Here is a 27,471-nt window from a genome sequence, read left to right as displayed (position 1 = left end):
ATTAAATGCATTAATTTTCAGTAAGTTAAGTACTTCACAATTTTGTTTTTCTATAAACGAAACGTAAGCGGCGTCTACTAATTGCACACACACCAAATATTATAAATAATTGAATAGTTTAGCTGTAGTTTGTTTACACTCTTTGAGCTCGACAGATGACATATGTTTAAATATATATTTTCGTTTTTGAATGAAAACTGCTCAAGTAGCATAAGAGCATCGGCTGGCCGAAGCTTATTTCAATTATTAGTTTAATTCATATGTGTAGTTAGTAAATAAATATTTGTTGTTATGTATATAATTAATATGTATTTGTATATATTTTAGTTTAGTTATTCTTTTATATAATGCTTGCGTTTTTGTTTTTTGTTTTGAATTGTTTTCAAATATTTGGACGTATCTTCAAGTATATTCTGGTAGTTTTTGATGCAAGTAGAAAACACAGTTCGAAAATATACAATATATACCTATATAATTTTAATTTTGTAATTTATTGCAAAAAACACTGAAGTTTAATATCCAGCTGGGATTTTGGAACGCAAAACTGTGTTTTTGAATTTTTTGTTTTTCTTTTTACATATAGTATACGTATATGTATTTTGCTTTTTATTGTTTTGTAAATTGCAATTTATCTCAGACTCAGTTTGGAGTGTCTTTGGATGTTTTTTGGTTGTTTTGGATGGATGGATATACGTTTACGTATAAACGTTACTTCAGCCTACTTGCAGCTGTGTATATAATTTTAGTACTCGCTTGTATTATAAGTCGTTTAAGTCTTAAACATAAAATAATCGCAATTATTGCTTCACTTTTTTCTTCAGCGACGTAGCCTTTTCTCAAATCGAGTGTGTTTCGGTTAATGTGTTCACAAACAAATCGCACAACCTTTAACATTGATAAATACAACTCAAATGATATATTGATATACATAGACATACATACTAAATTTAATATTGCACTTGTAAAATAAACGAGAGAAATTATAGCAAAACATGATATTTTTATTTGCAGAAAAATTATAAATAAATCACATGAAAATAATACAATTTATATAGTATATGTTTCGTTTATAAACTATAAAATAAAATTGGCTTTCTGTTCACAAATAAATGCATTCAAAACAGAAACTGAGCTGAAAATTCAAGTCAAAAAATTATATATTGCAAACCTTACTTTATATATATACAACTGATTATATAATAATATATTTGATATAAGTCGTTTATAACAATTAAAAAATAAGCTCATTCGTTTTAACCAAGTCACAATTTGTTGTAAATAGTGTGTATACAGTTTTGCGTACATATCAAAAGCAAAAAACAATTGAACTAAACTAGACTTGATTGATACATAAAAAATATATATATATACGCGTGAAATGTGCTTTATCAAAAAGCAGTCGAACATCAATTTAACTAAGAAACTCAAACTCAAGCCGCAGTAAATTATCAATAAGAAAAATATTACTAAATACAGTTTACGCTTAAGACAATTACACTTTCTACTAGTACAAGCTACAGGTGTGTGACAAAGTCAAAGTGTTCGTGGTATTGCACATGTTGCATGCAACTACGCGAACGCTGCGCTTTGCTATTAAATCGATTTAGAGCATAGTGGGGGGAGAGCTATGTGATTAATTGCTAGTTCTTTCGTTAATTATGCTGTAGACACCGCCTTAGAACTACGTTTTTCTTTAGAAGCATTGCATTAAAAGTGTGTGTGTGTATGTGTGTGCCTGTCTGTGTGAGTTAAAGTTGAAGCTAGCGTAATGAATTGGATATTATGCTGCGCATTGTTCGTTGGCTGGACGTTCGTGACGACGCGCTGCTCTTTTCAAAAGGCCGTCGAGCGTCGATTGGCAAAACACTTTTTGCCATGACTGTTACTGCTGTTGTTGACTGCTGCTCCAGCAGCCGCAGCGCCGCTGGTTGCACGCAATCTGTGGCAGCTTGTGCTAGCAGCTGCACTTGCCACTGCGCCAACTGCTTGCGATTGCCTGCAATTAGGCCAACGCTGCAGCTGATGCGAACATTTCGGATACAATCATTTGCGCGCCGAGACATTCAGCGCTTCGCCACGACTCTTCGAGCGCGTCATCGAGCTGCTCATCTCTGCAAATGGGTAAGCATTAACAATTGTTTATATATAACTAAAACAAGTAATACCTTTATTTATGCTATTTTGTTTCTCGGCAGCCTTGAAGGCGCGCATGGCTTTGCCACGCTTATCCACCATCAACTTGTCGGCGCGCACAAAGATTCCATGTTTGGGCTTGCATTGGAAATATTGTATGCCCTGCACGGTGCCGTCGTTCTTGCCCGTGGGCGTGTCCAGCTCAACGCCAATCCAAGCGCCAGGCTGAAAGTGTGTAGTGCCTACAAAGCTAACAACGCCGCTGGTGTTATACGGACGTATAAGCACAGACTCGCCCACAACTATCCATTCAGGCAGCGTTAGATCCAAGTCCTTGCCTTCATCTATAACGAAAAGCAGTTTAAATTGTAACTAAGTGAGTCTTGCAGTTAAGCTCACCCTCCACTTCGGTGCTGCTGGACATAATGCTAGCATTGGCATCTAAATAACTCGACGACAGTCCTTCCATTTTGGCCAATGAAGCGCGCTGATTGTTGCGTGTATTAATATTGTTATTGCTGCTATCGCTCGACTTTTTGCGCCGCATTACTTTGCCCGCAGGCAGCTGCTCGCTTACAATGCCATCGCCTTCCATAATCAGCTCCTTGTTGCCATTCTGATTGTCCACAGTTAAGTGCTCAGGCTCTGGCTCATAGGCAACAGGCTGTGACTGCTGCTCATTGTTGTTATTGCTGCACTGCTCATCGTCCTCCTCATTGTCGCTTTGTGCTTGTTGCTTGGACTCTGACTGCGCCAGTGGATGTGTTAGCGTCTGTTGCAGCTGCTTCGACTCAACAATGTCGTGCGTTTTAGCTTTTGGCATGTCCTTCAAAAATGGATTTACACGCGCTTGACGATTTGGCGGCGAGTTGGAGTTTGTACGTTCGAAATCTAAGGCAAAATAAAGTTAATTTATGCATTTAGTGTTAAGTTCAGTAGCTTACCTGGCGTCTCGTCAATGCTCATGGAGCGCATGGATGTAATATCCTCATTGCTTAGATTATTGCAGCTCACTGCCTGCGAGCCATAGCCGCTGCTGGTGGACGAGCTCATGCTGAGCGTGGCCAAGCCCGTCAAGTGCTTCATATTTGCATTGGCGCTGGATGTGTAGCTCAAGTAGCTTTGATTCGAATGACTGCTAACATCCATAAACGAGTCCATTGTTTTGGATGCAGTTAAGCGCGAGCGACTGGCCAAGCTGCGATTTTGCTGCCGCTCCTGCTCATACTCTGCAGCGTACTCCGAGTCACTGTAGCTATCCTCTGGCTCCTCATCCAGCGCACGATGCACGCCCAGCGGCTCCTCGTGCAGCGTAGTCATGCGCATGCCCAGCAGTTTGCTTGTGGCTGGCGAAGCTGCAGAAAGTCAAACAAACAAATTAGTACAACGTCTTGCATTTGATGCTTATATATAAAGTAGAAGATCCTGTTTTAAGTTTTAAGACAAACCACATACGTTTTGTTGGCGCAATTCTCAATGTGTTCAAGTTCAAATTGAGATTCAAAAATGTTGGACGCGCTGCATTCCACGTTTGTATGTGTGTGGGGGAAAGACAATGTTTGTATGTATTCATGATTAGTTTACAATGACAGCTAGAAAACATAACTGGATGAGAGCTTTACAATAAAACTATAAATATATATATCTCTAGGCTAACAGCAACTAGTTCACTGATAGCACAAGCAAACAAACAAACATACATAGAATTGAATTATTAACAAAGAGCATAAAAATCTAGGGCAACAATTGATTAACTAAAATGCAATGCAACTTGCTGCTGCTGCTCGTGCTGTGTGTGTTGGTTGTTGCGGCGTGCCACAGCTGTGAATGGTGCATCAAATTTGTTTAGGTGGCTTGTGTGTGTAGTACAATGGGCATGAACAATGGGCATACAAATGCGCTGAATGACAACACAAACACTCTATATAGAATATATATAAATATGAAGTAGTGCGCGTATGACTGCAACAGTTTTGTTTAGTTTGTATGACATTTATGTTATGACAACTATCATTAACTAAAACAAACTACTTTGCTAAAGTACAAATCGTTCCCAACCCACTATTGTTCTAAATGAATAAATTACATTGGAGTTATACATAGAGAGAGAGAGATGACTGCAGAGCTGTAAAGAGCTTAAGCTTTGAATTATTAAATGTCCTTAAGCCATTTACAGCTCAGTTATGAATTTTGCTTGCATGGAGTGTTAACAACAGTTAAACTTAAACGCCAAAAACTAACAATTAATGAATTTTCAATCAAATCACATAGTTATGGGCCAGTCTTTACCTGACAGTATGGAGCCTGTGTTTTTGTACATTTAACAAATATGAATTTGTAATTAATAATTTTTCGTTTATATATTAACAATAAATATGACATGTGTGTGTGTAAACTTAAACTATGATGTACGCTATGCTTAGTGTAAGATCATGTCAATTTATATGATAAGCTGATGTGGGCTTACTCATGTATGTGTGTGAGTGTTTGTGTGTGTGATGTGCATTTTGGAAATTGAGACGCAGGCGCGTAAGATTCGGTGTATTTTGTTGCATTAAAGCAAAGCAGAAAATATTAAACTTTAGTAACAAAGTCAAAGCGGAATTTGTTGCAATTGCTTGCGTAGGCGCAAAAGTTAAAGCGTGTGTGTGGCGTGTGTGTAAAGGACACACAGGTTGATGCAAGGATTTATCTTCTGACTAGTTGAATTGATTGAAATACTAAATTTATAAATTTTTAGCTACAATAATAGAAAGTAAGTAAGCGCTAAATGCTTTTAATTTTATATATTTTGTTAAAGATAAATCCCTTTTTGCGCTAAGACATGTCAGCAACTAATTTGTTTGTAAATTCTTTTAAGCATAAATATTTGTAACTAGTTATAAAAGTTTTGGAGTATATAGGCTGTAACTGTATGTTATGTAATATAAAAAACTTTTGCTTTAATTGTTGTATACATTTTTCAAGTTGCTCAAAAACTAAATATATTTGGTGAGTTGTAATTAAATAATAAAATGTAGTTGAGCGTCCAAGGTGACAGCTTAAGTTTAAAATACATACCAATGCCAAAGGCTTTGCCGGGCGAATCGTCGCTGCTGCCCTTGCCGCCAAAGCTGTGGCGACTGCGTATGACGCCGCCTGGCGCGCCACCAAGTGCTGCAAGTTGAAATATATTTATAAATGTATAAAATAAAATATGCAGTGAAACGCACCTGGTGTAAATTTGTTGCCCAGCGCATTGTTGGTATTGTTTAGATCTGCAAAGGATTCGGAGCGTCCCACATTTAGCAGCGACTCCATCGAAGCATCAAAGCGCATGATCTGCATAAGTTTATTCATGAGTTTCTTTGTGTCACAAATGTTATAGCAACATTAATGATAAATAATTAAAAACAAAAAAAGAGTAAAAAAATGTAAATGATAATTAGAAAACCCAAAAAAAAAACTGAAAATTGCCAAAAATTTGCGCATAGAGTTAAAAGTTGGGAAAGTACAATAAACAAACACAAAACACAGAGAGAGAGAAACATAGTAAGAGCAACTAGTAAGCAGTTTAGAGTGTTTTCAATTTTACTGCTATAGCTATATATATTTCTTTTTTTTGGACAAAGCACACAGTTTACTTACACTCCCGTTGTTGGTGGTGTCTTTAACCGCCTGTGTGCGCAGAACACAAAAACACGTAAAATTTAAGGCCAATAAACAAATTGCAGTTTTTTTTTTTCGTTTTTGCAGCGAACAATTATTTTTGTTTAGTTTAGTGTGTGCATTGTGAATTATTTTTTTAGTTTTGTTAGTTATTTTTTGGTGAAAGCGCATATAGAGCATGTGAAAAAGAGAAAGAATTGCGTTTTTAGTCAAATATAAGAGTTTTTGTACAAGGTTTGAATTTTGTAGTGGGGGTGTTGGAGTGGGTGTTGGTGGTGGTGGTGATGTGGTGGGGGTTATGATGTTAAGCACAAGTTTAAGCTGAGAGTACGAAGCGCGAATTTAACTGGCAGCGTCGCCGTTGCACTTACCTGTGAAAAGTTCGGCACACTAACTGTCTTACGCATGGACAGCGGCTGGCCATGCGCCGTCTCCAGCTCCTTGACTGCCACATTCTGACGCAGTCGATCCAATATCAAAATACTCTCCACAGCTGAAACGCCACGTGTGTATTTCTCTGCAAGCACAAACAAAAAATTTATTAATATCTCTATTATCTATTTAAATTTGTGTTTGTGCTCACCTATGTACGTCTCGCCATCGCAGGCGGAGCAATCATCGCCACTGGCTGCGAGCTGTGCTAGCGATTCGCGATCCTCCAGCTCCTCCGATGCCTTGGGAATGTTGGACACCACCTCGTAGGTCACGCCGCTTTGCCATATGGCATGCTCGCCACGCACCAACCGAAACTTCTTCAAGCGATCTGTCAGCGTTTGTCCTTTCTTTATGTTGATGCTCAGACGCTTGCGCAGCACCAGATCCATGGGCGCTGGATGCGACAAGCGCACAGTGGTGCGCAATATTAAATAAATGCGCTCATTGGCTTCGGTGACGCGATTCAGCGCCGTGCTGTCGTGCATGGACGAATCCCAGCTGGCCACGCAGCAAACATCCTTGTCCAGATGCTGCAGTATTTGCAGCGTGTAGAACTTGTGACCATGCTCCTTGGAGAGTATGGAATTGATGCCAGATATAGAGAGCTCATCGTTGGTATTTTGCGCCGAGAGATCATCGCCGTTTAGATTGAGAAACAGCACGGGCACATGTGGTTCCATGCCGGCGGGTGGATCCCAGGAAGCAGGCGCGCCTGGTATGCCCGAGCCGGGTGCAGGCACCAGCACTGCATTGCGCTCCTCCGTCAGGGACACCCACTGATGCACCAGGCTCAGCTCGCGCTCACGCTCCTGCTCGTTCTTCTCCTCCTTTTTGATAAGCGTTTGTATTTGCTGATCCAAGTACTGGCGACGGCGACCCAGCGCCTCGCTCCATTTCTCGCGCAGCACAGTGAGATCTTCCTCCTGGTAGGAGTCCAGTGGACGCTGCAGACGCGAGCGCACAGTGACGCTGCCAATGGCCACATTGACAATCGACTGACATATAATGGGCAATGTGCCTGAATTCTGCACAGGCTTAACCCTCACATTGACGCGACGCTGTTGACCCTGACGCAGCTGATAGATGCCGCCAGTGAGCACCTCGTTGCGATTGGTTACCTCCACGGGCGAGTATTCGCCATTGTCGTTCAGCTCGTGTATTTCCACCCACAGCTCAATTTTACGTGACAGCTCCGCCCAGCGATCCACAAGCGAACGCGCCTTGGCCTGCTGTTGCTCCACCTCCCAGCCCTTGGACTTGGAAAAGCCAGCGCTGCGATGTCCCCACACTTCAATGGAGAGCGCGCCCTCGATGCAGTGCTCCAAGAACTCCTCATTGATATTAACTGTAAAGTCCTTGGTATGCTCAAACTTGAAGGTCATGTTCTGATCATGCGCTGTAGTCTCCGCATTGATGACAGGCACCACCATCTCCTGGTGACCCCAAAAGGTGTATTGGCAAAAGACAAAGTTGGACAGCGAAAGCGGCAAGCCAGTGGCGCATTTGATGGTAACGCGGCAGGTAATCTGATTGGCCATGGGATCCACAGGGTCCTCATACTCATCGCGCGAATCGGCAGAGGAGGTTTCCGACACCGACTCACACATGCGATCCTGTGGCATTTGTCCAGCCACACGCTGAATTTCCACCTGCAGACGTCCAGCTACCTCGCCCTGCTGACTAATGATGGGCGTATGATAGTCCAGCTTAACATCATGGAACAGCACCTCCAAATAGATATTGGCTACGCCTATGAGATTGTGATTCTCCTGTGATTCGTAGAACGGATCCTGTGGCTTGCCACTCTCCTCATCCTAAACAAAAACAACAATAATTAGTTTGATATAACAATAAGCATAATAATTAAATTGCAACCAGCCATAAAAACAAGGGAATTTAAACATATACTTAGATTAGGTTAAGTTTTAATGTAATTAAATTGAGTTATGAGCGGAAGCAGCTGTTTGGGCTTATTCAATTACCTTGTCATCAAATTCTTCAGCCGCGTATGTCTCTACAAGGGGCTGTTAATTGTATGCATGTATGTGTGTGCATGTATGTGTGTGTGTGTGTGTGAATTATACATATAAAGATTATGGTTAGTACAAAAGACAATGCATTGGGGCAAACAGAACTGCTTTGATATTATTCACAGCTATACGCACCAATCCATGAAGTATACGCTCCTTATGCTCCTGATACATTTCACGCATGTCTATTAATTTATTCTCCAGCTTCTCCATGCTCCAGATCTGACTGCCTGAATTGGTGCGCTTAACCAATATAGCTGGCTCGCTTACAAAGGCGCCACGTCTGCGATTGGGACTTAGATTTGCCGGCGGTATTTGCAGCGTTACCGAAAATTTGGTTTTCTTTTCCATTTCCTCGGCTAGAAAGTTTGCCTCCTGCACTAGCGAATTGGCGCGCATTATGTCTGTCTTAAGTTGCCCCAAAGAGCGACGAAACATTTCATCGCGCTCCTACAAAAAGTTGCAGCTTTAGTTAAACAGTCGACAGCAGCTTGTGATCAACTTACCTGCGCCCACTTTTCCACGCGCATTTGCGATGTAGGCGTATTGGGCGTAACCTTGCCCATGCGCAGCGGATCGTAGGGTGCGTACGGTGCATATGGCGTGCTGGGTGAGAGTATATTGCGCAGCTGCTGGAACTGTCGCTCGTACTCTTGTCGCTGCTTCTCCAGCGCCACCTGCTTGTCCTCCTCATGCTGTCGCTCCAAGCGCGCTATGGCCGTTTGTATGGGATCATTGCTTAGCTCATTTTGCATAATCTCATCGCGCGCAAAGTTATAATCTATAAGCTGCGCTGGCGTTTGTGGCTCCGAAGCGCACAGATTGGCGCTGTTGCCCACACGCGGTGAATTGACGCGGAAAAAATGATGATTGCCCCAAAGTATGCGATCTCCATTTTGCAGCGGTGTCTTCTCCATCACCGCCGAGCCATTGACAAAGCAGCGCGCACCCTGCACAGGATCCATAAACAGTCCGCTGTCTTCAATTGTAATGACGCAATGCTCCGGCTGTATGCCCAGTCCAGACAGTTGTATATCAGGCTGCTGTCCGCTTATGGTGCGACCGCCAATCAGCGTGCGTTCCTGTTTAGCAATAAAACATTATTAAAGCCTTTTTACTTGTTTAACGTTCCTACCTTTAGGTAGTAGACAAGCAGCTCATTCAGCGACGGATCTGCATTCAAATTGACCAAATAGTATTTATTCTTCTCCACCATAATGCCGCTCGCTTGCACGCTTATGCCCATTTGCTCCAGCGCCTGCTGGCGTTCGTTCTGTATGCGCTCGGTCTTCACCAGCTTCTCCTCCCAGGTTTGCGATATTTGCTTCATCAGATTCTCACTCTCCGCAAGCTTATCCTGCACATCGCCCACGGGCGAGCCTGTGGCATGCTTCAGCATGCTGCGTAGCGTTTCCACTTCGTGACGCAGCTCGCGTATAATGCGCGCATTGGGATCTTCATTGACCACAGCATGATTGACAATGCGCTTGGCGCGATCCGCATAGCGCAGCGTGGATAACGTTTCCTCATAGTTATCCGCCGAGGGTGATATGGTGGCCACCATTACTGTCTTGGAATTGCCGCCCAGATTGTCCTTTAGCAGCCAAGTCAACACAGAGTCGCGATAGGGCACAAACTTGTCATTGGTGCCCTTTTTGCCAATGGACTGATCTGCCAGCTTGGAAATAACCAAGCCCAGCGTGGTTAAAGATCTACAAGCGTACAAAGTTCCCTTTTAGTACATATAACTAAAAATAAACAATGGCAGCTTACTTGTTAATGTTGGAGCCTTCCTTGAGACGATCGCCCACAGCGCCAGTCTTGACAGCACGCTCCGAGCCCGCCAAATCCACCAGCGACATGCGTGAGACTTTCTCACCACTAACGCCACTAGCCTCATCAGTTAAGATTTGCGTTAACACCACAGAGAAGACAGCATGGGAACGCGATGACTCTGCATTCATATTGGTGGCCGCCACTGTGCGCGACTTGTTGCCCTCGGTCATGAGGTTATCAATGTCTTTGTAGCTGGCTACAGCCAGCTGGGAAAGTCCATCCACATAGGGCCCGAGCACATTATGCTCGCGCACCTTAAGCGACTGCTTGTTGGGCTTGGGATCGAGCAGATCATGCACTTTCTCATTGTAGATTTCCATATAGGACACCTCCACCTTGTACATTAGCTCCGCTGTCGATTTGTTGGCTATGGCTGAGAAGAGCTCGTCGCATAGACGCGGTATAATGCCTTTGCTTTCCTGTGAGCCCATCATGGTGTATGATTTGCCAGAGCCTGTCATGAAAATTAAATAAAATTGCTGATGAGTCAACGAATTTAATTCAGTGTGTGTGTGTGCTTACCTGTCTGGCCGTAGGCGAATATGCAAGCATTATAGCCCTGAAAGGCATTATCCAATATATCACGTCCCACGCAGTCGAAGACTGTCTCCTGTGATGCAAAGCTGACATCTTCAGCGTTCAACGAGTAGAAGCAGTGATCGAATGCAAATGTCTTTGGTTGTTTTCTATGCAAGAGACAATGGAAGCAGTAAAAGTAGAAGTTTCAATTGTTGCTATAGAAAGTTAGCCACTTACCTTTCCATTTTCTCCAGCGTTGGCGGATTTTGTAATATGGTTTGTTGTTTGTCCATTTCGACAATGCATTTTGTACCCAATTCAATTTCTGCAATTATCAAATATTATAAAATTAATGTAACGCTTATATCACTTTTCTTTTTGCTCAGCGCTAGCATGATAACAAGTTCAAAATAGCAACGGCCATGCAAATTTATATACTAAATATTAAATTGTGTATATAACACGCTCGATATATGCGCCGTCTTTAATACACAAGTGTGAAAAAAATATACTTCTATATATGTATATAATCAAGGCGATAAATGAATGTACATGGCAAGTCCAATGCTATGCCCAACGCAATCTTAATGCACATAAATAAAAACGCGAACCTTTCGAAAATAGCTGTAATACTCTTGCCCCAAAATATATGTACGTGCAGCGTAATAAATATTACGTCCATACTATTACCGCTTACAGCTAAAAACGCATCTATCTCAGCCATAAAAATAAGCAACAAATAAATAACATAGCAGTAGACAAAAAAGTGAAGCAGAACAAAAACAAAAATCGTTTGCTACGTGCATTACTGCAAATTGTTGAAATAATGTTGGCCTGCGGGCCAATGTCCTGCCAGCAGCAGCGCACAAAGGAGCAGCAAATATAACAAAAGGAAGTTACAGTGAAACTCGCATAAGTGGCCTTCAAAGTGAAGAGCACATTTTGGGTATATTTGCTATGGATTTATTGGAATTTCAAGAAATGTATTTGCTGTTTGGTTTTTTTTTAGTGACAAAGTCACACGTTTGTAAAAGATAAGACACAATATTGAACTGCAGAATTATAACAAAGAAAGGCAAAGAAAGTAAACATAAATATCATATATTAAATTTAGCTTGACTATGACTTGATTATGCATATTTATGGCAATAAATAATTTTACGATTTGTTTGAATTAAAGCATAAGCAGCTTGTTATAATCTAGAAATATTCAAAATTAAATATTTATGCTAAATGTGGAAACCCTTCCTGGTTGCAAAGCCATTAAGCTGGCTAATCAATAAAAGTTCTGCCTGCAGTTTGACCCACTGTGCATGCGTTGACCTTTTTTTTTTTTCAACTTTTTACGTGCTAATTAAGCCATTTTAAGCTCAGCGCAGTTAGTTAGGGCTGGCTGTACACACACACACACACATACATAATTATATATGAACGTTTTTATATATGGCATACTTTGCGCTCGTGTTTTGGTCCTGGCTTTGTTCGCTTCACTTCCGCTGCGGCTTGTATTGCAAAAAAGCAACTAAGTGTATATAAAGCCGACATGTCATGGACATGGACACGGGCATACGAACACATGGCTAAAAAGGGCCAAAGAAGAAGAGAAATAACCCGCAAGACCGCAAAGGACATGCTAAACAACAAGGCAACCAAAAAATGTTGACTTGTCTGCAAGCTACACACACACACAAATGCATTATGTGTATCTGTGTATCTTCATACTAATAAATAATTTGATGAGTCTCGGCGCTCGTTTGTGAGTGAGTTCTGCTTAGTTGGTCAGCTGTGTTGAGTTGAGTTTCGAGTTGGAATTGAAGCGCAGCGAGTCTGATTTGGTTTATAGCCAACGCCATAACCTTAAAGTCTGCTTACGCGTTTGACCAATGTTGAAATTAACATACAAACAAACAGCAACAAACGCAGACAGCTAAAGTTTCAGCTACAGATACAAGTCATATAGCAACAGCTAGACGCTCATTTGGGGAAAAACAGGTTAAGCTTTTTTTTTTTATAATTTAGCTTTCAAACGCTGACTTCATTTCGAGCGGCTGTTTGTATATTATTATTATTATTATTATTACTATAGCTGTGGCCTGTGTCTATAGTTTTCATTTTACGCTTTGCTGCTTTAGGTTATTTGTTGTGTGACTTGAAGAGGTCGCAATCAAAGCTGCCCCAAATACGGAGCGATGCGTAAGATGTCAAAAAATAAAATACATTACTAGCAACGTTGACTAACTAACTGTTGTTGTTGATGTGTGTGTATTACGTGGGAACTTCTATGTATAACAAGTTGAATAGTACAAGTTGCGCGCTTATCAGTGTTGTGATAAGGATTTGACGGCTCAGTTGCTTATCAACGCGCATACATTCATGACATTCATGAATCAAGCGAACAGAGCAGCAGCCAAACGAACAAAAAACAAAGCTAATGAAAATTGCAAGCACAAAAGCAAACATGTGCGAATAAACTAAATGCCAACGAGCAAAGCACTTGCGGCTGCTTTGGATGAGGGGCAGAGCATTCACATACATAATTGACTCGACTGGATAGCGCGTAGAGCAGCCCCAACCCTCACACACACGCACACATATACATGTATGTGTGTATTTCCGTTGCGCTCCTAATGCCCCCACTCTGTTGTGTATGTGACTCATGGATAAAGTCGAATGAATGATCAGTGTTGACATTGGAAATGGCAACAGCATGTTTCTCCCTCTCTCTGCTTTACTCTTTCTATTTGTTGTGCACTTGCAACCAAACATTGGCGATTTCACCTTATGCAAGCCCTAAGCTGGAAATAAAATGAAAATCGTTTGTTACTGTCAGGCGGCCAACAGTCAGTCAGTTAGTCAGTCAAGCAAGCAAGCAGTTAGTCCACAAGGCTAAAAGCTGCTAACGCTGCAATTGTAAAACGAAGCGACCTTTGTGTAAAAGGAAAACGAACGGCACATTTGCATGCAAAGCAAAGCATGCAGAAATAACAAAAAAAAAAAAATAGCACATTTGCATTTGTGCCTGCTTATCCCGAAAATAAAACAGTTTCTGCTGATTTATGCATAAATTAGTGAGATAGAGACAGCACGTCTAAGACTGCATTTGCATTTTAGATAATGTAAGCTTACCGCGGCGATTAAAGGGTCGCACCCTCACAGCAACTTTGATCTTATCACTTGACATCGTGTTGGAGCTCTCTCTTCTCTCGGTTCTCACTTTCTGAATTCAATAGAGCAACGTGCGTGCTAGTGGCGTGCGGCAGTGGCAATGTGGGTGGTATTGATGAGCACACGTCTGATTCATGCAACCCGCCGTCGTCAAAGGATATGGTTTTCGGGGACGGTTTATTTGTATTTTATTATATATTTCTTTCACTCGCTTTGTTGTTGCTGCTTGTTGACTTGATATTATGTTTTTTGTGCGGCCCGCCGAGACTGCTATGTGTGGCAGTGGCACGCAATAGTTTTATTCGGGGGCAGGTGACTCACAGTCGCGCGAGCTTGAGCTTCTCGCAGGGTATCGCTGCTCCAAATTGTGTGAGCGGTTCAATTAGCGCCACGCACACGCCTAGCAGTTGTTGTTACTTTTAATATTGTTGTTGTTTTTTGTTGTAGCAGTACGTCATGTGGGGCGGCATAGAAGTGAGGGTGTATTTCCATTTCATTCTTGACTTTTATTATTTGTGCTACTACACATACTTGCGCATACACATACACGCACACACACAGGCGTACACGTTTTGTTATTGTTGCACTCTATTGTGTTGGAATTTTCTTTATTTATTCGAATCGCTGGCAAATATTTACTTCGAATTATTACGCGCGTTTGCCTAATTACGTTTTATGACTATGTCCTGTCTGATTTATAAACAGACAAACAATTACACACGCACTCACACACACACACATGTACTAGTCTTGGCTGGACTTTTGGCAAGTAGGTAGGCAAAAAAATATAATGTTTGCACTCCGCTCCGACGACGCCCGCGCGTTAAAGTGTCGCTCTGCTGACTGCGACTTCGTTGGAGAATCGATTTTTATGGCTCTTTTCTAAAAGGCTGGAATTCTATGCTGCGCAGTTGAGGTTTTCGTTTAAATTTATCTTAAATAGCAATTGCACATTTTGTGTGACGTTTTCACATTAATTTCACTTGATTTGTTTTAGTTTTTGTTTATTTTCAATTACGAGCATTTTCGTTTCACATAGTGTTGGGTTGCTCACTTTGCGATTGCTAATGAGGTGGCAGAGCGATAGGCTTTAATAATTTGATAGCTCAATCTGGCTCAAATCGATAACTTTCAGCCCTGGTGCTGCGGTGTGACCAAGTGTTTTACTGCTAAGCGGCGCTAATTTTGAAGTTCAAGGTAACGACGATTATGAATTTAAAAATGTCAATGGCAATATTTGCAAAAATATGTTAATTGCGGACAGTTATAGCGTTAACAATTGACTACAAGTGTATGTTTAACAAGATTAAAGGAATATTTTTAGGCCACCGCCTGCCACTTACAGGCCCCGCATGCGGAAATTGCCGCATGGCTGTTATCAACGGTGCAATGAACGCCGTTTTCAATGATAAACAAGAACTGCAGGCTCACCTTGCAACGCCATCAAGCATACGCCAACACAAGCTACAACAACTACAGGAACTGCCGGTGATTGTGACCAAGATGAAATGACAACAAAATGGTTATAGTTACGAAAAAAAGCCGAGTTTAACATGTTTTGCTTGCTATCACCCTTTGTTTTGATGAAGTGTTATGATTGTTGTTGCTGCCGCAGCTGCTGCTGCTGCTGCTGGCGATGCTGCGATAGTGCTGCTGGTACCTGCTCACGTGCTGCAGAGTTTATAAATGGCAAAGACGAGACGCAGGGCGCCGTAGTTTCTCGGTAAACCTCAGACGTGCTTGGAGCGCAGCCAAGTGAACATCGAATTAAGCATACGTATTTAGATTAAGCTTTATTAATGCGCGTTTTTTGCGAACCACGGCGCGCGCAGCAACAAAAGAAACTGCTCACAGATAAATGTAATAAATAAAAAACAAACTAAAAAAAAAATCACAAATCAAACAAATTTTGCTCGCGCTAATGAAACTTGAATGCATATGTGATTATAGTTTCGAAAGTGAGCGACAAAAAGGTCGAAAAGAAATCGCAACAAAATCGCTTAAAAAACCTCTGAAGAAGTAAGTGTGAATTACACAAAGATGTCAAAATATAAAAAAGAAAATTATGAAAGATGCACAACAAGATTTCAAAACAGGCAGATGCAGCAAGAAAATTTCCAAAAACAAGTGCGTGGGCTGCTTATGGGCATACTTAATGTAAATCAAATGCATGATTAAGTGTGCGTGTGCGTATTTTATTGATCAACCTTCATGCATAATCTGCAGAGGAGTGACCCTAATGAAAATATGATTATACCAATTCGACATGAGATTGAACAAAAACCTTTGTTTGTTTAATAAAACTTGCCAAAAGCGGGCAATATTGGAGCGCATGCTCATCATAACTATAGTATAATGTAAAACTGAAGGCGCCGGCTCATTTGCATACCAATTTTTTTTTTTTTGGGAAAGAAAAGAGCTGCAAAAGCCAAATGTGGATTGCCCTTGAAATGGTTTTATCGCAAAGCAATTAACTAACCAGCTTTGGAATTGGGTCTCGCGTAAAATTTACAGCATCAACCATGTATGCTATATATAAACAACTTTTTTGGGTATTTTATTTTTTGTTTTGCCAAGATCATATTTACCATATATTTTTGGCACACGACGTGCGTAAAATTCGCAAAAAATGCCGCAGGAACTTTAGCTAAACAAATAGCAAGTGCTTATTAAGTATTTGCCCAGAAATCAAAAAGACAGCTTGAAGTACTTTTAATTAGCAGCTGACAGATAAAAATAATTTATATGTCCAGCTAACAAAACGTTCATTCTTGCTTTGGAGCTGACCTTAGTTTGGGTTTATTGGCAAAATTGGCAAGTGCGCTTTAGAGTTACACACTCAATAAACCTTCAAGTGACTACAGAAATCAATTTTTATATAGAGGTTTTTAAACCTAATCCATTGCAGCGTCACTTGTGCTGCTGCTGGCGCCGTTGACATTGAATCAAACTTGAAGGCATAAGACACACAAAACAATAATAAACTGGCCTAAGGGGGCAATTGATATTTGAACTTGATTTGTTTACCATACGCCGCGATCTTTGCCATTGTCATGAACATATTTTCGGGTGCGATACGTGCACTAAAAAGAAAAAAAATAAAACACGCCCCTGCCTCTTAATGGACTGAGCAATTGTTTGTAATAAACGCGACAAACTACAAGCACTATCTATCATCAATGACGGCACTTATGGTGTTGGCCCCTATGGTTCCGGTGGGATAGACTATTTCCACTTTAAGTGCAGCCTACTTTACGCGCGGTGTTTCACATTTACACTAATTGTATTTGCATATACTAGTCTCTCAACTACAACAAGAGCTAGAGAAAAGTGGCGTGTAATGTCTACTTAAAGCACACTTTGTGTATATAATGCTTGCCATTGGCATTCACAAAGCTCTCAATTCATTGCAGGCCTCGCCATGATAAGACACGGATATCTATACGCCGTACTCTTGACGCTGCTGCTGCTGAGCAACTCCAGTGCCGAGTTAAATGACAGCGCTTGGGCGCTGCTTCAACAGCCGTATAATAAAGCTAATGTAAGCAATTGGTCGCAGGCACAGCCCAAGGATCTGGTGCTGACAGTCAATACGCCGACTGAGACGGCGGCTGCTGCTAATTATGGCGCTTTGCTGGCCAAGAGTTCTGTCATCTACAATCTCATGGAGTTGGCCAATAGCAGCAACGTAAATCCCATTTGCCATGCCCAATTGAAACACGTGCAGCGCGGCATCCACAGCAAACAGCCTTGGGCTATAAGGGGTAAGTGCAAAGTAAATAAATATTCTTAAAAACATTTAAATTGAAAAATATTTAGACTAATGCTCATTTGGAATTGGAGCAGTACTTACTCAATAAGTCTAAAGTATATTTTGGAACTGTTTGCATATACATGAATCAGAACCAAGTTAGTTGCTGCTCAAATAGTGAGCAAGACATTAATTTGTTTGGCTTGTGTCAACTATTTGTTATTACTGCATTATTATTTCTTATTGCTTTATACTAATTATTTATTTGCTTTGCAGTGCTCGATGCCTCAGGCTCCAAGTCAGCCGGCTTTGTCTTTGGCCAAAACTATTGGCTGGGCAGCCGCGAAGGCTGCAGCACCATTGATCGTCCCGTGGGTGTGACACTCTCGCGTAACTACAAGCGCATTATGCACTATGGACTCATTACACAGCAGTCGCCCTTTAATCTGGATTATCGCGTCATCTATCTGCGTCACAACTCTCCATGGCAAGTGGAGGTGAAGCTAATGTCAGAGCAGATCTTACACATTGGTCTGTGCCTGCCCAGCGCTTGTCAGTCCAGCGAAATACAGCAGCTCACGGAGCAGTATGTGTCAGGCAGCTTCAGCGACAATGACATCTTTGAAATGCGTCCTGAAGTGCTTTACATGAAGGATCTGAAGCTGCGCGATGTATTCTATCAGCGTCTGAGCTTCAAGCTGGTAGTGGGTGCTCTGCTGCTCACCTGCGCTTTTATGTTGTGTGCGCAGCAGTTGAACGTGGCCAAACAGCTGCCGGCGGAGGAACCGCAACTGGGTGTAGCGCTAGCGCCTGTGGAATCCGAATTTTGGACTGCTCTGCATTGGTTGCTCAAGTGGCAACCTTTGCAGCAGCTTGTCAGCTGCTATGATGTAGCCAAAAATTATGGCAAATTAATAAAAACACAAGAAAACAGCGCTGCGCAGATTCCTGTGCTCAATGGACTGCGTTCGGTTTGCGCCCTTTGGATTTTGATATTCCATGTGGTCTGGTATATGTATTTTACGGTTCACAACAAAACTGTGCTCATATCCTATGCGGAGCAGATCTTCTTTCAGTACGTGTCTACAGCTCCTTTGCTGGTGGATGTCTTCTTTACCATCAGGTAAGCCTTGAACAAATATTTTGTTTAAATAGCTTATAAACTTAATTTTCTTCTAGCGGCTTTTTGCAAACTTACAACTTTATGCGCAATACGCAGCAAATGGAAGCAGTGCGTCAGAATGGCTTGCTCTCTAACCTCAAGCTTTATGGTAAGCTGCTCTTTCATCGTTATCTGCGCTTGGCTCCACTCTATCTGATAGTCATGGGCAGCGTGGACTTGGCATTCGCCTATATAGGCGATACTTCAGTTTATCATATCAATGAACGCTTTGATGAGCTCTGCACGCAGCATTGGTGGCGCAATCTACTCTTTATACAGAATCTGTTTGATCATCGCGAAATGTGCGCCAACTGGTCCTGGTCCTTGGCCTGTGATATGCAGTTCTTTGTCATAGCCAATGCTCTACTCTTTCTCTATGCCAAGTAAGTAGCATTAATTATACATATATTGTTTATTAAATAATCTTTACTTACAGACGCCCCAAGTGGGCTAAAACGCTTGTAGTTGCAGCCTTTGCTGCCAACATTGTCTGGTCCTATGGCATTGGCATCAACACCAAGTTCGAGTTCTCCTTTGACTCCACCTATGCTACAGGCACACAGATCTACATAAGTCCATTTGTGCGTGCGCTGCCTTATATAGTGGGTGCTATTGTCGCCTGGTGTCTGCGGGAGCGTCGTCTTCAGTACGATTTGAGTGAAGTGCAGCTGCGTTGGCTTTGGCACTTTTGTCTGCTGGTCTTCATTGTCTGCATCTACTCCACGGTCAAGCGTGATTTGGGACATCTTATAACCATTTCCTTGTTTACGCTGGGCAGAGTGTGCTTTGCCTTGAGCATTTGCTGGATGATTGTTGGCAGCGCTTTGGGGCGTGGCGTCTGGTGGTCACGTCTATTGGAGGCAAAGTGCTTTCAGCACTTGAGTCGCTTATCCTATGCCATTTATTTGTTAAATCCATTGGTAATAGCGTTGATATACGGGCTAACCAGCTCCAGCACTCATGCTGATCCTTTCATGCTGGTAAGTTAGCAATACCTTTATGGCTATTTCAATCATTTATTAATTATTTTGCAATTGCAGTGCGTTGTCAGCTGTGGCTTTACTATGATTGTCTATTTGCTGTCTATTGTGTTCTCGCTGGCATTTGAGCTGCCCTACAGCAATTTATCAAGTTTATTACTTGGACAGCGCTCCACTAAACCAAAAACTGTCTAACTTTGTGATTTTAACTTTTAAAGCTTTTAGTTTAATTTTTTGTATATATGCACTTTTGCCAAAACATAGCCAGTCTTTTTTAATAATATAAACAAAACAGGTATTAATTGTTAACACAATTATAAGCAAGTGGCTTTTCTTGTAAAAAACGTTTAATCGAAATTTCGAACCTAACATAGGCAGCTGTTATCGATTGACAGTCAGAAAGCACGTTAACAGCGCGTGAAGTTGGCTGCGCTACACAATTAAGCGCGAGCTTTTAAAATAAGTTCAATTGGTTGTGGCTGTTTGCTTGTGTATATTAAGAATATTTATTTTAAACAAAAGCAATTTCGTTTTGTACTTAAGCTAAACATTTATATCGAGTAATATTTACAACACTAAATACATAAACATATACATTTAAATTGTAGAATCTATATGCTAGGAATGTGAGTGTGTTTAAAGGTGTGTGTGTGTGTGTAGGTGTGGGTGAGTGTTTGTGTGAGTGACAATGTTTTTAAGCTCCTCCACGCAACATGAACATGGCACGACATCTAATGAGTAGCAGCAGCAGCACAACAATAGCAACATTATTACTTAAATACTAATCTTTAAGATACTGCTCCAGCGGATTGAATCCCAGGAGTCGCGATGTGGCCGTCTCATCTGCAAAGCAAACACAAAGCGCATTAGTTAGACAAACAAATAAAGCTTGTTAGGATTAGACTTACTGGACTGCGCAGGCTTGGCGGTGGTAACACTTTCAGTGCGCTGGGATTGCAGACAGTCCACCCACTCGGACAACGAGATCTTTTTATCGCCATTAGCATCACAGTAACGCGGCATTTTCTTGCCACAGCGGCTTAGATTTCTATACAAAAATCAAATTATGCTAAATACATATAAATAAAATTAAAATGTATAGCTTACCTGGCATCTGTAACCAGATCACGAAAGACTTTCCACTCCTTGCGCTCCCAGGACTTGTTTTTGTTTTTGTCCAAATAAACAAAGCTCATTTTGGCAATGCGCTCATCATCCGACTTCCACAGGCTCGAGTTGCTGAAGCAGAGCATTTGATTAGCATTAGCTATAAAATGAAATGCGTAAACTTACGCTGCATTGCCAGGAGGCAGCACACGCGTACTTAAGAACTCCTTGAGCTCTTTGAGGAACTGCGTCTTGCGCGGCTCGGTGCAGCCCTTCATGGGACGCACGACCACAACCTCATCGCATTGTGGTCGCTTGTGTTCCTGCGAAAAGGTTTCGGGTATGGTCTTGCCCGTATCCTCATTCACACACCAGCAATAGGAGCTATAGCACTGCACCCGCTGGTAACGTCCATCATCCGTGCATTCCGGCACAAAGAAGGCTTTAGTGCCGTCATGCTGGAAATTGAGTTTGGGTTTAGTTATAAGCTGCGCGTTGTGCTTGTTAGTTGTCCCACTTACATCGTCTCTGGCTGCTTTGCGATCGGACCAACAGTTGGCATCACCTTCGCTCTCATTGTTCGTTGTCTCCGCTGTCTTGGCACTCAGAACTGTGAACGAAAGGCCCATTAGAATAGACTCGATTCTGCCCTTTGAAAGCATGCCAAGTGCTATTTGGATGTTACTTGGGTATTACTCAAAATAGATGGTTAGTGTATAGCCCAACAAGTACGTACAATTAAATGAGGATGGAGACAACGGTGAATTATATGAATGCGTCATGCTTTCTTCCTGCTCCTCGCCCGTATAGTCCTCCTCCTCGTCGACGCCGACGCCGCCGCCGTTGTTGTTGTTGTTCCCAAAATCATCGATGTGCGAATTCACATTATAATTGTTGATGATATTGGTGTTGGTATGTTCATGACTGGGATTTGAATGATGTATGTTATGCACATTGGTGTAATGAGTACGGCGTGGCAACGGATTTGACGGCGTTGTGCTCGGCATGCTGGACCAGGAGCTGCTGCTGTTCAACACATCAACGGCCGTATTACCTGCATGAGAGTTTCACACATGGATAACAGATACAAAAACGAAACAAATACAAACAGCAACCATTTAAATAAGTATACGACATGGGGGTCAAAGTATTTTTGGCTCATGATGATTATACCCCATGCAAATTCAACTAAATCAAAACCATAATGAACATGAAATAATCTCGCAGCTGAAAGCTTTTCCCCATGCAATCTGTTTTATTATTTTCCTCACCCGTCGCTGCTTCAAGTGGGGCATGCAAATGAATGTGAGAAAAGAAGCAGCAAGGCACTTACGATGGTTGGCATTCTTGGACAGGCAATTGCTCCACTCCAGTCGCGACAGGTTATCGTCTTTGTTGACATCACAGTACTTGCCAAAGGCACGTCCACAACGTCTGGGCTTAACCGCCTGCAAATGCATTTAGAACTCAGGCTAAGTGCGCTGATTGAAGCGTACAAGACAGCTGCTACTCACGCGCTTGACGAGCTTCTTGAGCTCACGCACTTCTTGTCTGTCCAGCAACTGATTGCCATTCGCATCCAACTGGGCAAACTTCCAATCCAGCACAGCGGCATCGGCCTGACCAGTGGCACGACTGGAGCGCACCGACTCGGCACGAAAGAGTTCAATCAGATGCTGATTGAAAGCCAAGCGATCTGCTCTGCTGCAGGCACGCGGCGCAGCGCCATCGCTGCTGTTGACAGCATCCGCATCCAGATTAAGCTGACGCGGCGAGGAGCGACGACGATTGTGATTGCGTCGATAGGCACCGCACTTGGGCTTGCGCCCACGCGAGCTGGTGTTCTTAATGGGCTTGCCAGAGCTGTCGCTGCACCAGCAGCCGGCATCGCCCAGACACTGCACGGCAGCATAGAAGCCATCGTGACGACAGCGTGGTATGAAGATGCGAGGATTGCGCGCCTGCTGACGCTTGGCGTACTGCAGCGCCACCAAGCAACCTGTGGAGCAAGTAACATTAGTTGCAATGAGTTCCATTGGAGGCTGTAGCTTACCTTTGCATGCGCCGCGATGCTTGAGGCTCACTTGAAAGCCGCTGCACTGCACCCGCTCCAGATGACAGCGCGTTGGATATGTCTGATCATCAGTGCCGCACACTGGACCGTCCATCTCATCGCACTCGCCCACCTTGGCGGCGCATTCCGACAACGACAGCTGCAAGGTGTGAAGCGTAAGATATGAATAGCAACAACAGCAGCAGCAACAACAAAAAACATAAAAAGTAATAGTAACGTAAAATAAAATTCAAACATGCGTAAAATGATTTATTACATTTATGGTCGCCAAATTCAAGTCGCGACACGCCGGCTTGACTTGCATACGAAGCAGGCAACAGCGACTGAGCGAGAGAGCGAGAGACATGGGCGACAAAAACGTGGCTAATATATGAAAATCAATGTGGTCAGGCCATAACTTGACTATATACACACACTCACATACTATATGTATCTGTTCAGGCTACAGACAGTCTGCTGCCATTTGAATGTCTGGCTTGCAATTCCCAGAGCCCAGTTCCAAGCTTTAAGCCACATTTTTACTTGCAATCAGTTTTTTATTTATTTATTTTTTGTGTGTTTTTTTTTTTTTTTATTATTTTTGGGCCGCTGCCAAGCTGCTGCTGCTGCTGAGTGCGCAGATTCTTGTTTATCGACTCAACAAATTTATTGTATAATGAAAAATGTTTTACAAACACAAATTGATAATTATCATTGCGTAGCCAGTGCGAGCTGCGAGTTTTTGCCATTGCAGCGTCTTTTGGCCAAAGTCGCCAAGCTGGCTGCCAGCTAAAATATTTTGTTGTTGTTAATTAGTTGAATGTAAATTGATATGAGTGCAATTTAGTGTTAAACATAATTCATTTTACGTTTTTGAGAGTTGACAAATATGTTGAATAGTTACAAGGGCGTAACTCCCTGCCTAGATGTTATAAATTGAAACAGCTTAGTAAATTATAATAGAATAATTTATATTTTTTATTTCATTCAATGTTTTCAAGCTCATATTCAATGCTTTACAATCAGCTTCATTTGTAGCTATGCTTTAATATTTTGTAAATGAAAAACAAACCTTTATTTATATGAGCTGCTGTCAGGCTTGACTTGATTTATACAACTGTAGTCACTAATAGCTTAAGAGTCAACACAGTATTGCTTTTAAGCAAGAATTGTAAATGACAGTCATTGTTAGCTAAATTACTTGTCATAGCATAGTTCACTCAAAGTTAAGTTTTTATTATATATTATATTGCATGTTCGTTCAATTGTAGTCATTTATTTTAAACAGTTTCATTTCATATTTTTATCAAAATATATTTTTTATAGCAGTGTTCTGCATAAACTTCTTTAATTTGTAGACTGTTTCATTCTACATAACTTTACTAATTGCATATATATTTTGTTTTATTTTTTAGCACGCTTTAGTTGGTAATTGGATCGATTGGTTGACACCTTTGTATGCATATTAGACATTGGGCTTAACACGAAAATAACCAAATATCTATATGGTGTGCCATAATTACAGTTATTGCTGCCTCAGCCAGTCTGCTAATGCAATTCGAGTTCCAGCGAATGTTATACGATCAAGTGTAGGGCATCTATATATGCGACAGCGGATTGAGAAACACCAAAAGCGGCGCCACGAACTAATTGTCAATGCAAATTATGCGAAATAGGGCGTTATGGCAGAACGTGATAGACATAATAACAGAATGTACTATAAATCAAGAGCCGAAACACCCTGTGTCAAGAATATGCTTTATATATAAATGGCGACAAGCTCAAGGATTGTTACGACAAAATTATTGACTGACAGTTCTCACGATCATGCGACTGCAGCTTGGTGGCTTGCGAGGTGCGGTGGGGTAAACAATCAGCAAGAACAACACTTAAAATACAGCTTCACACTTTGTCATCATCAGCACAGCTTAGTGGCAGTGGCAGTGGCAAAGAGCTGTGGCTACCTGCCCCAAAGGCCAAAACGCTTTTGACTTGTGACCATTTTTATATATTTTACATCTCGCAGAGCTCAGAGCACAGAGCTTGGCTGCTATTTTTTTTTGCTTGCACGCTTTACGCGGTTCTTAAAAAAAAGCAGAGAAAAAAGAAAAACACGTTCGTCGGCAGATGAAACAAGGCGAAGAAAAAAAAAACGTAAAGAAGGAGCAGGCTGAAGGCAGCTGGGGCTGGGACTGGGACTCGAGCTGGGGTTTTGGGGCTGCAGCATGCTTTAGCCGGCAAAAGCCAAAGTCTGCAGCTGCAGACAGCACGGCGGCAGCTGCGCACAGCGTCTGTCTGTGTAAGTGTGCGTGTGCAAGAGAGATAGAGAGAGAGAGACAGCTGCTGCGCATGCGCGCAGAGAATTGAAACTGACTTTGGCCGACAAATTGTGGTGCTTTGAATACCTGGAATATACAAGTGTTTTCCTGGGAAATTGATTGCTGCAAACGAGAACTTAAATTTAACTTACCGACTCCTTGGACTCCAAGCAGTTGCTCAGTTGCAGCAACGCCAGCAGCAGCAGCAGCGGCAGCCATTTAATAAACATTTTTGTAGCAAATTGCAATTGCAGCTTTTGCGTGTGCTTGGCAAATCGTTCAATTAATTATATTGTCAATTGTTTAATTGTGCGCCAACATTAACTTTAGCATTATGCACACACACACACACTCACACACACACACGCGCACACATGCACAGCAGCAATTGTTTTATCCGCACTTGTTGCGCTTTTCTTTGCTTTTCACACAGACACGAAAAAAACTTTTGCGCCAAGTCGCAATTTAAACTTTTATTTATTTGTTTTATTATTTTTGGGGTGTATGGGGTTAAGTGTGTGGGCGTTTGGGGCGTGTGCCGAGCGGCAGCTAAGGTGTGGTAAAAATTTGCCTTTTCTTTATTTGTTTAACGATTTCCGCGGCTATTTTTAGTTGGCATATAGCTGTATAGCATACACTGAGTTTTGTTTATAAGTATAATGGATTTTAATTTAGTTTTTTTTTTTTGTTCCTTTACTTTCGTTTGTTGGTTTATGTGAACTTGTGTTTGTTGTTTATGCGCAAAAAACTTGCAGGGAAGCGAAGTGAAAAGCGCTGCTGGACACACTCGACGTTAACTGAAAAACCAAACCGTGCGTCGCCAAGTTTCAAATACGACTGCGACTGCGACTGAGAGGAGACAGCAGCAGTTCGATAGGAGTCGCCTACACACACACACAGATACACACACATGCGCATGCATATGTGAGTGTGAATTTATTGCGGCTGGAGAGTGGCCTAAAGTGGCCCATGCGAGAGCGAGAGAGCCCAAGCGATCGCATGCATAAACTGGCGCTGTCTATGTGTGTGTGTGTGTGTGTGTAAGTGTATCTGTGTATGAAAAAGACAGACAAACCTGGCAGAGAGTGTAAAGTTGAGCGCGCATGAGCGAGAGACCAAGCGCAAGCTCGCCTGATGATGTTGCTAATGATGTTGCTGATGATGTAGCCGATGATCATGCAGCTAACACACACACACTAACACACACATGCACGCACAGTTGGTCAGCGGTCAACATTGGCAGTCGACAATGTCGCCACAATGTCTGGCAGTGTCTGGGCTAAACATATCTTATCTTTTTGCTGCCTGTTCAGCTCTCCACAGCGGTTAACAATAAAGGCACAGGCCCAACAGCGATCCTCTGCTGTTTGTGTCTGTGTGTGAAATTTATCTTCCTTTGTATATCTCAAGAGGTCTCACACACACACTCGCACACTCGCACAGTTAAAGCAATCAACAATATTAACACCAATACCAATGCCAAAACGGCTAAAACAAAACAAGGCCCAGTGCCAGTTGCCTGGGATCAGCGTGGCAATCTCAAAGACGAGGGCCAAAAACAAAAAAAAAATAAAACAGAAAAAAAACCTAAAGTAAAAGGAGAAAAGGAAAACGTGAGCTATGTACTTGTTGAGACTGAGAGCGAGACTCCAACAGCGACTGCGACTTGGCTTGCAACTCCTTGGCCGCTCGCCAGGCAGTCAGTCGCACGTCTGTGATTTATAGAACGAATGTGCAGCAGCAGCAGCAGCGGCAGCAGCAGCGGCAGCAGCAGCGGCAACACCACCAGCCGGTATCTCGGCATCGGTGTGAAACCTGCCAGACAGTGTGACGGCAACCAACGATAGCGTCCCAAGCCCTGCCTCATGTATACATGTGTGTGTCTGTGTGTGTGTGTGTTCCCTCCGCTTGTCCCTTGCCCAGGCATTGTTTTCGGTCTTTGCTTGCTTTTTGTTGTACACAACGCGTATTTTTGTGGTCTTCTTTTATGGCCGAACAGGCTATAGATATTATTCAGAGAGTTTCGATTTGGAACTTGTCTGTCTGTCTGCTGGCCAAAGGGAGCGGGGCAGCGGAGGAGCGAGGGAGCAACGCGACTGCCAGACAGTATGACGCCAAATTCAAGACAACAGCGACGATAACAAAGGTAAACAGGCCCATACACAAGAAGGGCGTATGTAGTAGACAAGCATGAGCAGCGGCAGGGCAGGGTGGGGGGTAGACCACTTGAGAAGTGTCAATAATAATAGCCACAATCCAATGGACATGGGATGAAGATACATTTGGTAGCCGTGGGGCAAACACGCTGTTTCTGATCTCTGTCTCTCTGTGTGT

At 42.3% G+C, this 27,471-nt stretch overlaps 3 protein-coding genes across 8 annotated transcripts; 1 reads left to right on the top strand and 2 right to left on the bottom strand.

Moving 5' to 3' along the window:
• Window positions 1–1,222: 1,222 nt before the first annotated feature.
• Window positions 1,223–14,795, bottom strand: LOC108596739 (kinesin-like protein KIF13B). Of its 4 annotated transcripts, XM_017982801.1 has the most exons (19): window positions 13,728–14,795; window positions 10,839–10,926; window positions 10,605–10,768; window positions 10,020–10,536; window positions 9,382–9,958; window positions 8,753–9,328; window positions 8,382–8,696; window positions 8,199–8,240; window positions 6,365–8,030; window positions 6,153–6,298; window positions 5,761–5,790; window positions 5,346–5,454; window positions 5,194–5,289; window positions 4,423–4,437; window positions 3,589–3,651; window positions 3,078–3,488; window positions 2,533–3,024; window positions 2,166–2,477; window positions 1,223–2,111 (listed from the first exon to the last, which is right to left on the bottom strand). In XM_017982801.1, exons 1-19 carry the CDS (start codon window positions 13,780–13,782, stop codon window positions 2,044–2,046), a joined length of 5,742 nt encoding a protein of 1,913 aa, XP_017838290.1. In that variant the 5' UTR covers window positions 13,783–14,795; the 3' UTR covers window positions 1,223–2,043. The 4 variants fall into 4 exon arrangements, with proteins under 4 accessions (XP_017838290.1, XP_017838291.1, XP_017838292.1 ...); XM_017982802.1 differs by lacking the exon at window positions 4,423–4,437; XM_017982803.2 differs by lacking the exons at window positions 3,589–3,651; window positions 4,423–4,437.
• Window positions 14,796–17,187: 2,392 nt separating this feature from the next.
• LOC108594856 (nose resistant to fluoxetine protein 6) lies at window positions 17,188–19,855 on the top strand. Its single transcript, XM_017979993.1, has 5 exons — window positions 17,188–17,530; window positions 17,794–18,640; window positions 18,697–19,062; window positions 19,116–19,659; window positions 19,720–19,855. Exons 1-5 carry the CDS (start codon window positions 17,188–17,190, stop codon window positions 19,852–19,854), a joined length of 2,235 nt encoding a protein of 744 aa, XP_017835482.1. The 3' UTR covers window position 19,855.
• Window positions 19,856–20,179: 324 nt separating this feature from the next.
• Window positions 20,180–25,543, bottom strand: LOC108597165 (SPARC-related modular calcium-binding protein 1). Of its 3 annotated transcripts, none has more exons than XM_017983577.1 (10): window positions 25,290–25,543; window positions 22,820–22,979; window positions 22,281–22,765; window positions 22,100–22,214; window positions 21,503–21,820; window positions 21,288–21,436; window positions 20,953–21,224; window positions 20,767–20,898; window positions 20,568–20,707; window positions 20,180–20,502 (listed from the first exon to the last, which is right to left on the bottom strand). In XM_017983577.1, exons 1-10 carry the CDS (start codon window positions 25,365–25,367, stop codon window positions 20,441–20,443), a joined length of 1,911 nt encoding a protein of 636 aa, XP_017839066.1. In that variant the 5' UTR covers window positions 25,368–25,543; the 3' UTR covers window positions 20,180–20,440. The 3 variants fall into 3 exon arrangements, with proteins under 3 accessions (XP_017839066.1, XP_017839067.1, XP_033148914.1); XM_017983578.1 differs by having other exon boundaries at window positions 20,181–20,502; window positions 21,288–21,376; XM_033293023.1 differs by lacking the exon at window positions 25,290–25,543 and adding an exon at window positions 23,261–23,362 and having other exon boundaries at window positions 20,181–20,502.
• Window positions 25,544–27,471: the final 1,928 nt, after the last annotated feature.

Source organism: Drosophila busckii, chromosome 2R, assembly GCF_011750605.1.
Source record: "Drosophila busckii strain San Diego stock center, stock number 13000-0081.31 chromosome 2R, ASM1175060v1, whole genome shotgun sequence".
Taxonomy (NCBI): domain Eukaryota; kingdom Metazoa; phylum Arthropoda; class Insecta; order Diptera; family Drosophilidae; genus Drosophila; species Drosophila busckii.
This window is presented reverse-complemented; position numbering and strand designations above follow the sequence as displayed.